This window comes from Anser anser (assembly GCF_964211835.1).
Source record: "Anser anser genome assembly, chromosome: 14".
Classification (NCBI taxonomy): domain Eukaryota; kingdom Metazoa; phylum Chordata; class Aves; order Anseriformes; family Anatidae; genus Anser; species Anser anser.
Genome location: NC_139735.1, coordinates 12378779 through 12390000, shown reverse-complemented (window position 1 = coordinate 12390000; position 11222 = coordinate 12378779). Strand labels below are relative to the sequence as shown.

The 11222-nt window shown below is 53.4% G+C and overlaps 1 protein-coding gene and 1 pseudogene across 2 annotated transcripts in view; both read right to left on the bottom strand.

The window, feature by feature from the left end:
* LOC310881651 (protocadherin gamma-A2-like) overlaps positions 1-3718 on the bottom strand; it is a 5684-nt pseudogene extending 1966 nt beyond the window's left edge. Inside the window, exons 1-2 of the transcript in view lie at positions 3706-3718; positions 1-2144 (exon numbers count right to left, since the gene is read on the bottom strand). The exon at positions 1-2144 is cut by the window's left edge and continues 1966 nt beyond it. The product of the transcript in view is annotated as a protocadherin gamma-A2-like (transcript). The remainder of the gene's footprint in view (positions 2145-3705) is intronic.
* Positions 3719-6046: 2328 nt separating this feature from the next.
* LOC310881531 (protocadherin beta-4-like) lies at positions 6047-8858 on the bottom strand. Its single transcript, XM_083798971.1, has one exon. The coding sequence runs from the start codon at positions 8650-8652 to the stop codon at positions 6211-6213; it is 2442 nt and encodes an 813-aa protein (XP_083655097.1). The 5' UTR covers positions 8653-8858; the 3' UTR covers positions 6047-6210.
* Between the last annotated feature and the right edge of the window lie 2364 nt (positions 8859-11222).

Sequence of the window (11222 nt, the reverse complement as noted above, 5' to 3'; positions counted from 1 at the left end):
GCGCAAGGCGCCGCTGGCCGGCGGCAGCAGCAGGAAGGCGAGGAAGAGGCAGGACACGGCCGCCACGGCCAGCACCAGCCAGCGCGTCAGGCTGCCGGCGGGCTCGGCCGGCGCCGCCGCGCTGCCCAGCTCCGAGAGCAGCTCGGCCACGCTCTCGGCCAGCACCACCGTCAGCGTGGCCGTGGCCGACAGCGCCGGCCGGCCCTGGTCCTTCACCACCACCACCAGGCTGTGCCTGGGCGCGTCGCGGGCCAGCGGCGAGCGCGCCGTGCGCACCTCGCCGCTGTGCAGCCCCACGCGGAAGAGCCCCGGCTCCGTCGCCTTGGCCAGCTCGTAGGACAGCCACGCGTTCTGCCCCGCGTCCGCGTCCACCGCCACCACCTTGGCCACCAGCGCGCCGGGCTCCGCCGAGCGCGGCGCCAGCTCCACGCCCGTCCAGCCCGCGCCCGGAGCCGCCGCCGCCGCCGCCGCCGGCGGGTACAGCACCTGCGGCGCGTTGTCGTTCTCGTCCACGATCAGCAGCCGCACCGACACGTTGCTGCTCAGCGCCGGCGCGCCGCCGTCCTCCGCCCGCACCCACAGCCCCACCTCGCGCACCTCCTCGTAGTCGAACGAGCGCAGCGCGTACAGCGCGCCCGTCTCCGCCTGCACCGACACGTAGGACGAGAGCGGCGCGCCCCGCACACGCCCCTCCGCCAGCCGGTACCGCACGCGCGCGTTCTGCCCCCAGTGCGCGTCCCACGCGCGCACCGTCAGCACCAGCGCGCCCTCGGCGTTGTTCTCGGCCAGACGGGCGCTGTAGCGCGCCTCCGCGAACACCGGCGCGTTGTCGTTCACGTCCAGCACGCGCAGCGCCAGCACCGCGCTGCTCTGCAGCGACGGCGACCCGCCGTCCGCCGCCCGCACCGTCACGTTGTACTCCGACACCTCCTCCCGGTCCAGCTCCCGCGCCGTCACCACGCTGTAGTAGCTGCCCACCGAGCTTCGCAGGCGGAACGGCACGTCCCCGACCAGCGAGCACCGCACCTCGCCGTTGGCGCCCGAGTCCCGGTCCTGCACTTGCAGCAGGGCCACCACCGTCCCCGACGGCGCGTCCTCGGAGATCTCGCTCAGCGCCGACGACACAGTCAGCTCGGGCGAGTTGTCGTTCACGTCGGTCACCGAGATCGTGACTGTAGCTGTGTCTAAAAGCTCCCTGCTATCCCGTGCTTGCACGCTGAATTCCTAGGTGTCGTTTTCCTCGAAGTCCAGACTCCTCACCAACCTGATCGATCCCGACTCGGGATGCAGGTGGAATATCTTTGAGGCTTCATCAGTTATTTTCTTCAAAGAGAATTGCATGTTCGCGTTGAGTCCCTTGTCAGCGTCGGTGGCCGTGAGGGTAAGGAGCGTGGAGCCCATGGGCACGTCCTTGGGCACGCGCACCGCGTACACCGCCTGGCTGAACACGGGCGCGTTGTCGTTGGCGTCCAGCACAGACACGTGGATGCGCGCAGTGCCCGTCCGCACCGACTCGCCGCCGTCGCTCGCCATCAGCACCAGCTCGTGAAATGCTGCCTCCTCCCGGTCCAGCACCTTGGCCAGCACCAGCTCAGGACGCTTCTCACCGTTGGCTCCTGCCTGCACGGACAGCGAGAAGTGCTCGTCGCCGCTCAGCTCGTAGCTCTGCAAGGAATTCACTCCCATGTCCGAGTCGTGAGAATCGGCCAGGGAAAACCACGACCCCGGCGCTGTCGTCACGCTCATTCTCAGTTCCATATCTGCATATCCGAAGCTTGGCGCATTATCGTTAATATCTGTGATTTCTACTTCAATGTCGTAGACCTTCATCTTGCCCTCCACGATCACCTCACAGTGCAGCACACATCACTCCACCAGCCGGCACAGCTGCTCTCTATCTAGCCTCTCCGCCGTCACCAGGTGGCTGGTGTTGGCATGCAGAGTGAAATATCGTGTCCTACCTCAGTCCATGATGCAGGCGCCGCGGTCGCGGAGCGCCGCCAGCTGCAGCGCCAGGTCCTTGGCCACGTCGCCCACGAAAGAGCCCTTGGGCAGCTCCTCGGGCATCGAGTAGCGCAGCTGCCCCCACGCCGCCTCCCACACCGCCACCAACATGCAGCACAGCAGCGCTCGCTGCCTCCGGCCTCAGCACCCTTCTCTCGACGTCATTTCCCAGACCGGTCACTCTCCCTTTCAAGCCAAGAGCCGTCCTCGCGTTCTCCGCGTTCCTTCCGCTGAGCCTCGTCCCGAACAGCCTGTCCGGGCTCACTGACCCCGTGCCCCTTTTGCCTTGGACCTAGTAGCCCAGCCTTAACCAACAGCGACAGTCGCAGCCTCGCACAACTGCAGTCTTGGGCCTCTTCAGTGTCCTGTGTTTGCTCGCGTGGCAGGTCTGCTGCTACTCGCCTGCTGCTCATGAAATAAGGCCTGACACACACTGAACAGCTGTGCCATCACGATAGCATGTCTCACCCTAATCGCCATGAAACCAACTCGGAGGACCGAAGACCTCCCGGGGAGATCGAAGTGCCTGGCAATATCTGTACTTAACGGCAACAAGGACCTGGGCAGAGAAGCTTGTATAAAAAACATGGCCAGTTAGAGGAGGAAAATGCTTTTTGTGTGTACTGTCGTCCCACCCCGTCAGCCACAATTCCTTGTTTCCACAACAGAAACGAGTTACTGCACCCCAGAACACACTGTTTAAACGAGGCAGCGGTCTGTAGGACTGATTGTGGGTGGAGACTGCGCTGAGGTACCAGAACCTGGCCTTTGCCTTCTGCCTCTCCTTCTGACAAGTCCTACCCAGTGCATTGCTTCCTAAATGGCACCTCTTAGGGCCCCCTAGGCAACGATCTTCACTGTTATAGCATTTAAGCTATCAGAAGACCTTCTGAACTGCCTCAGACATGCTGATGTTTGGCTTAGAACAACTGAGAATCAGCAGTTTTACAGCAGGAGGTGCTGGTTCATTGCAATGCCAGTAAGAAAGACACTAAGACTCTGTGAGGTGTCAATCACGATTCAAGTGAATAGAGTGAAGATGATAAGAAGAGATGAGTATGAGTAATCTCATCTCCCTTTAGAGGCTGGGAACCCTGAGTGGCACACCTTCCAAATGGGTTCCAGCTACATGCCATGTACCATGCAAACCCCATCTGTAGGAGATTGTGAGTGTCCCCTCATTGGTCATTCAGGCTATTTTAGGGTTTTCTGCAAGAAAGCAACTCTATTCATCATTTCTACCAAAATGTTCTTGCTATAGTGTTAGATGAACAGTATACTTTTTCAGTGCAGATGTGACAAGTACAGAGCAGGTAGTGCCTGCAGGCTCTGCTTTTACAAGGAGCTGGAAAAGTTTATCCTGCGACCAAGGGAATTATGCAGCACAACACAGGCCTTCATCTGCTCAGATTACCTTTACACATGTTTGGTCACTCCTTAGTGGACAATGGTCTCGTTGTCAGAATCACAAAACCTGTCTTTGGCACATAACTCTTTATTGGGACCCTTGCAGAAGGGCCAGCCTTAATCTGCTGCAGTTCTTGAGAGCAAAGCCTCCCACCAAGGGTAGTTTTTCCTACCAAATGCCCAGCTCCTGGTGCTCCCCAGAAATGTCACCAGAGGAAGATACACAATGACTTTGAGCCATCTGTCAATTGACACTCCTACTTTGCACAAATGCTTTGTGCTCAAAGGCCTTACCATTGCCATTCATCTCTGGAGCTGTTGAGAAAGTCAGAAAGGTCACAGCCCTGAACATCACTGCTTTCCAGAGGCCTTTGCACACTCAGGGTCCCAGCTAGTGGAAAGGCCACTTTTCTTTGTCCAGCAAGTAACAGAGCTGTGTCACAGTCATATGCTCAGCATCCCAGAATTCCAGAACAGTTGAGCATGTCAGGGAATCTCTAGAGGTCATTTGGTCCAATCCCTGCTCCAGCAGGGCCACCTAGAACAGGTTGCCAAGGACCAAGTCCAGACAGCTTTGGAAGATCTGTAAGGATGGAGACTCCATAACACCTCTGGGCAACCTATGCTGATGCTCAGACTCCTGCACAGTAAAGAAGTGTTTCCTGATGTTCAGAGGGAACTTCTTCTGTTCCAGTGTGTGTGTCTATTTCCTCTTGTCCTGGTATTGGGCACCACTGAAATGAGCCTGGCTCTGTCTTCCTCTCACCCTCCTTTCAGGTATTTGTATATATAGACAAGTACCCCTGATCCTTCCTTTCTCCCATCTGAACAGCCCTAGCTCTTTCAGCCTTTCCTCATAGCAGAGATGCACCAGTCCCTTCAGCATCTTTGTGGCTATATGCTCGGGTCTTTCCAGTATGTTCATGTCTCTCTGATCTGCACACGCTACTATAAGTATGGCCAAACCAGAGTTGAGTTAATGGGTTGGATGGATCACCCCCCTTAAACTCTTGGCAATACTTTGCCTAATCCAACAAAGAACACTCTTAGCCTTCTTTGCAGTGTGGGCTCATTGGTCAAGTCCAACCTGTTGTGCAACAGGACCCGGAGGCCCTTTTCTGCAAATTGTCTTTCCAGCATGGTAACACCCAGCATGTCCTGGTGCCTGGGGTTGTTAAATAACATATGTAGGACTTTGTAGTTCTCCTTGGTGAAGTTTTATCTCATCTGATAACACACACAAGGTATGCTCTGCCCTGTTAACCAAATCATGTATGAAGAGGATAAACAGAACTGCAACCAGTATTGACACATGGGATACAACAATAGTTCCTGGCATCCAACAGGATTTTGTGCCACTGATCACCACACTTCTGAGCCCAGCTGCTCTTCCACTTCTTATGCTCAGTGCTCACAAAGCCCACAAGAGGCCTGCCAGCAATTCCCCAGTGCCTACTCTTTTCCTTCAGACACTAGTGGCCACGTCTCCAGGTAGAGGACATGTGACTGCAAAACAATACCTCAATCAAGGAACAAAATTAAAAAAAAAAAAGAACCTAGAATTGGAAAAAAGCCTGGATCCTTTACAGAGATTTCCTGGAAAGAACATTACTACGAAGACTCTATCCACAACAGCATCCTTTCTATTGCCAGAATGGCACACGGACACTCATTTGATTTCACATTTACAGACAAGGGTATCCTGGATTAAAAATGATACATTGTATAATGCAACACAACAGAACATGAGGGTGTTTAAATATCCAGTCCAATAACACCTTCTTTCCAACAACCCATTGTTATAGGTTGAGTGTCAGTCCTTCTTAAGGGGAATTGGTAAGACAATGTTTAAACACACAGTCAGATGAGAAAGGGAAAAAAAGGAAAATTTAAGCATTCTAACAAAAATCTGGAAAACCATACCATGATAGCTGTCGACTCTCATTGGGGAATCCCAGCAAGCAGGAATGAAAACAACAACACCAAATTGGATTCTACTTTTAAAATCTATCTTGCTTCTACCTGTAGACAAAGGTCTCTCTCTGAGGCAATGTGTCAAGATGCCCTGCTATCCACCCAAACACAATGATCAAAGTCAAAATTCTGTATAATTAGAGTCTATGGTGGAATTTTAGTGCTGCTATAGTTTTGAGTCAATCCCAAGCAGATGGACAACTGCAAAGTCTGGCTCTGCATGTTTTCACTATGCCCTGGAGAAGATGAGATGGCAAAACTCAATAAAAAACATGGTTTTTGCCAACCAAGGTGGAAGACAATGCAGTGCAAAAGCACATGGTGATGACATATCTCACACAGACAGATCTGGGACTCAGCAAAGAAAGAGAGTAGCACTTGCATCACAGTGAAACACAGGGCTAACACCTTTCTTCCCCACAGACAAGGGAGGAGGGCTATACTGCACTGTCATCTGCCCAACCACAACATTGTGTTTCAGCACAGAATAAAACGGGGTGAGTTCTGAGGTCTTTTCTAATGACAAGCACTTAGCCAAGGAGCCTGGATCAAACCTTACTCATGGAGCAGTTTTGAAAAGCCAGTATCAGAGCTGAAACACATCATTGCCTGAAGGAGAAAGGCCTTAGTTTTCTTTTTTATTTTTTTTTTATTTCTAATATTTTTAGAGGGGTGAAGAAAAACATACATCTGAATTAGTGTTAGATGGTTATTCGTGCAGCCAATTATAAGATCAGATTTATTTCCAGGAAACAAGGCTGTGTTTCATAAGCCAGATCCCTTCCAGCTCCAAGGCATGAAGCCTTTGGCTGGGTGGACTTGCAGCTAGTCAAAGGAAAACCCATTGAACTGTCCCACGGATTCTGTCCCAGGGCTGTCCAGGGCTGCATCCCCCATAGAGCTACGCACAGGTCGGAAATGCTCTGTGTCGTCAACACCCCTGCCTGTGCCAGAGTGCTCTGGCAGCAGGCTGGGGAGGATGGGTTTCAGGAACTTGAACTCGCTGTTGCCCGAGCCCGTGGTGAGGTTGATCTCATAGCAATAGGTGTGAGGCAGGGTCCCAGCAGCAGCCCCATCAGCCAGACTGCTCTGCAAGTTGCCTGTGCTATACAGCACATGCCCTCCTTTCAGCTCCTTTCTCTTGCACACCTTGCAAGCAACAAAGGCTGCGACAGATGTGAGGAAGAGGACGGAGACAAAGACCAGTGAAATGATTAAATAGATTGTCAGGGAGCTGTCTTCATCCTGCACGGCCACCTCCTGCTGTGGCAGGTGTTCCTGTGAGAGGCCGTTGAGGAGGAGTACACTCAGTGCTGCAGTGGCCGACAGTGGTGGCCTCCCATTGTCACGCACCAGCACTTCAAGCTTCTGCTTCATGGCATCCCTCTCTGTCACTGGCCTCCTCAGCCGTACCTCCCCATTTTGGGTACCCACAGTAAACAGCCCAGGGTCTGTGGCCCTTAGCAGGTGGAAGGAAAGCCATGAGTTCTGACCAGAGTCGACATCAATAGCCACCACTTTGGTGACCAGGTCCCCCACCTCAGCCAAAGCTGACACCAGCTCACTGGATGGCAGGCTGCTGTCCTGTGTGGGGTACAACACCAGTGGGGCATTGTCGTTCTCGTCCACAACAAGGAGGCGGACGGTGACATTGGTGCTGAGGGGAGGGGACCCCGCATCGGTGGCACTCACCAGCACCTCAAGCTGCCTCACCTGCTCATAGTCCAGTGAACGCAGCACAAACACATGCCCGTTCTCTGAGTTCACAGAGATGCAGGAGCAGGGGTCCCGCTCTGTGGGGTGCACAGGCCTCAGGGAATAGATCACCTTGGCATTGGGTCCTGCGTCTGAGTCCACTGCACTGACAGCCCCAACAAGCACTGCAGGGATATTGTTCTCTCGCACATACATGGTGTATGATGTCTGGTTGAAGACAGGGGCATTGTCATTGACATCGGAGATGTCCACCGTGAAGGTCTGGGTGGTGGTGAGAGGAGGAGAACCTGAATCTGCCGCTGTGATGACCAGAAGGTACTGAGCTGTCTGCTCCCGGTCCAATGTGCTCACAGTCACCAGCTCATAGTAATTCTTATAGGCTGGCCTCAGGGAGAAGGAGAGCTGGTCTTCAAGGGCACAGGTGATCTCCCCATTCACACCAGAATCCCGGTCCCTGACAGCAAAGAGGGCAACCACTGTCCCAGTCTCTGCATTCTCCGGGAGGGGGCTGCTGAAGGAACTGATCATAAGCTCTGGTGCATTGTCGTTCACATCCACCACCTCCACCAACACCTTGCAGAGTGCTGAGAGGCCCCCACCATCCGTCGCTCGCACTCGGATCTCATATTTCTGTGTGACCTCAAAATCCAGGGGTTTTGTGACACGAATTTCACCACTAATGGCATCGATTGTGAAAGGCAAGTGGCTCACACTGATTGCTTGGGTGAACCCGTAGGAGATGTCACCATTATGTCCCATGTCTGGATCAGTGGCTATAATTCTGAGAATCACAGAACCCATTGGGGCATTTTCCAAAACTTGACCAAGATACATGTCCTGAGTAAAGATGGGAGCATTGTCATTTACATCCAGAACTACAATGTGGATTTGGGTGGTCCCGCTCCTAGGTGAAGAGCCACCGTCTGTAGCAATGAGACTGAAAAGCAACTCTGGCTGCTCCTCTCTGTCTAGAGGCTTATCCAGTACAAGTTCGACATAGATGTCACTGTCACCTTTAATCCGAGGAGCGACACTGAAGTACTCATTCTCGGGAGCGATGCTGTAAGTTTGGATGCTGTTGCTGCCAACGTCCAGGTCCTGAGCCGCTTCCACAGGAAAATGTGAGCCAGGTTCACTCGTTTCCAGGATCTGAAAAGTGACTCGTTCCTCGGGAAAGACCGGCGAGTGGTCGTTGACGTCCTCCACGGCCACCTCGACCCGAAAGAACTGCAGCGGGTTTTCGAGCAGGAGCTCGAAGGCGAGCGTGCAGGTAAGCGAGCGGCCGCACAGCTCCTCGCGATCGAGCCGCTCCGCCAGGACGAGGCGGCCGGTGGCGCGCTCTAAGCGAAAGTGTTGCCGGCCGGCCGGTGAGGCAATGCGTGCCCGGCGAGCCGAGAGCTGCGCCGGGGTCAGCCCCGCGTCCTCCGCCACGTTGGCCACCACGGAGCCGCTCTCCCCCTCCTCGGCTACGGAGTAGCGGATGGGCTCGCAGCGAACGCGCGGCACGCACAGCAAAGCACACAGACAAAGCACTTGCCTTGCAGACGCCATGGCGGGGCGGCGGACACCCTCCGTCTGCCGCAGTCCTCCGCGGGAAGCGGCGCCCGGCAGCAGCGCGGCGGGGCGGGCGGGCGCCCTCCCTCGCGGCCTCCCTCTCTCCCTCTCGCCGAGGCCGGCTGGCGGCCCGCAGCGCGGCCGTCCGGGACCGCCAGCGGCTGCTGCGCTGTTCGGCGCGGAGGACCGCTCGCCGCCGCCTCCCGGCTGCGCTGCTCCGCGTTGTACTGGGCTCGGCTCCTCCCGGCTCGCAGCCGCTCGCCGCCGCCTTGGCCAGGAGCACCACCCTGCGGCCCGCGGCGGGACTGCTCCGGGACGGGACGCGCTCCTGGCCGCCGTCTCTCAGCCCTTGCCAAACGCCGGCGTGCTCACAGAGCTTGCCTGCAATCAACATCGCTACAAGGACTCTCCCAACAGCAGCTACCTTTTTGTGGCAGGAATCGCGCTCGGGTGTTCTTTCCATGTCACCTTTACAGGAAAGCGTGTCCTGCTTGGCGGTGATTCTGCTTACGACTGCTGCGTAAAGCAGTGTGAGCTTTTCCAATTGTTCAGTGCCATACCATCGTCGTTCCAACAACCTGTTCACCTGTTCTTCTTCCTGTGGTGACAGTCCTTCTGCAGGGGAATAGGTAACACAATGCTCCAACACAGCTCATACAGGAAAAGAGAAAGGGAAAAAAGAGGAGAGCTTTCTAAAACCATGGAATTAAAACCATGAAAAATCATGTCATGACTGCACCCTAGTCTTATGGAAAATCTACAGGAGGTTTGAAGGAAAATGATGGGATAAAACTGGTGGACGTATTTAAGTTTGTCTAGGGACAGAGTCGTCATTCATTTACCTTAGAATCCAGGCAAACAGAAGTTCACAGTGCTTTATAGTTACCGTCGATCCATGCATCGTGAGTGGTTCTACAGTTTTGAGGCAATCGCCAGGATACACCCAACCCTCCTTTTCTAAACTACAGGGATCTCTAGTTGTACACGTTATTTCTGTCCCTGGAGATGATAGTACTCAGTCTAAGCACCTCTCTTGCTGGCCAAGCTGGAGGAACACACATCACAAATGCACACTGGGCCCATCCATCTCAGACAGGGAGATCGAGGACCCAACTAAGAAAGAGATCAGCACTTGTGTTGCATTGAAACACAGGACTCACACCATCCTTTCCCTGCTGGCATGGGGACATGGCTAAAGTGCATTACATGAGCATGACTTGCTTTGCTTTTCAGGCAGGATGGTCAAGCGGAATTGGCGTGAGAATGATCTTTGTCTGCCCAATCTCACCCTTGTGTTACATCCCAGAAAAGACAGGGTAGGGTCCACGGTGCTCCCTAACAAGCAGGACAAAGTAATTAAGGAGCCAAAGAATTTAACAAGACAGAGAACTTAACAAGCCAATATAAAGAGCCAAACCTTACTTATGAAGCACTTCAGAAAAGATACTGTCCGAGATGAAACAAACTGCCTGAAGGAAAGAAACTTTAGTTTCTTGTTTTTTATTTTATTTGTTTTATTGTATTTTTCCTTTGAGGAGTGAAGAAAAACATACGTCTGACTTCCTATTAGAGGGTCATTTGCGAGGCCAATTACAAGCAGGACAAAGAATTTAAGGAGCCAAAGAATTTAACGAGACAAAGAACTTAACGAGCCAATTTGAAGAGCCAAATTCTACTCACTTCAGGAAAGACCCCACCTGAGCTGAAACATCATTCCGTGAAGGATGGAGATTTTACTTTCTTTCAATTTATTTATTTAATTATTTTGTGTGTGGAGGAAATTATTTTGGGTGGAGGAAAACATATATCTGACATTTTTAGAGGGGTATTTGCAAGGCCAATTACAAATGCAGATTTAGTCTCCAGGAAACAAGGGTAAGGGTTGTGAGCTAGATCCCTTCCAGCTCTAAAACACTAGACAGGGCCTGGCCTTACCAGTGGTGAACAGAGGGGAAGTACAACTTCCCTTGGACTGCTCAAGATATTCCCTTGACCTGTTCAAGATACTCTGCTGATTCAACCAGCATTAGCCTTCTTTATGGCAAGGGCATGCTGCTGGCTCAGGTTCAACTTGGTGTCCACTGGGAACCCCACAGCCTTTTGCACCAGGCTGCTTTCCTGGAACATGGGATTGTTCCTCCCCAAGCGAAGGACTTTGCACCTCTCCTTGTGGAATTCCATGAGGGTCCTGTCAGCCCATTTCTCCAGGTTCTCCTGGTCCTTTTGATGACAGCAACACCTTCTGCTGTAGTCAACACTTCTCTACCTCACCCCCACTCCCGTTTTACAGAACCTGACAACTTACAGGGGGTACACTCTGTCCCATCATCAAGATTATTTATAAGGACGTTCATCACAGAATCATAGAATATCCCAACGGGGAAGAAACCCATATGGATCATCGAGTCCAACTCCTGGCTCCACACAGGTCTAAACAAAATTTCAGACCATGTGACTAAGAGCACAGCCCAAATGCTTCTTAAACTCCAACTGGTTTGATGCCATCACTACATCCCTGGGGAGAATGTTCCAGCACACAACAACCCTCCCTGAAGCACCTCTTCCTG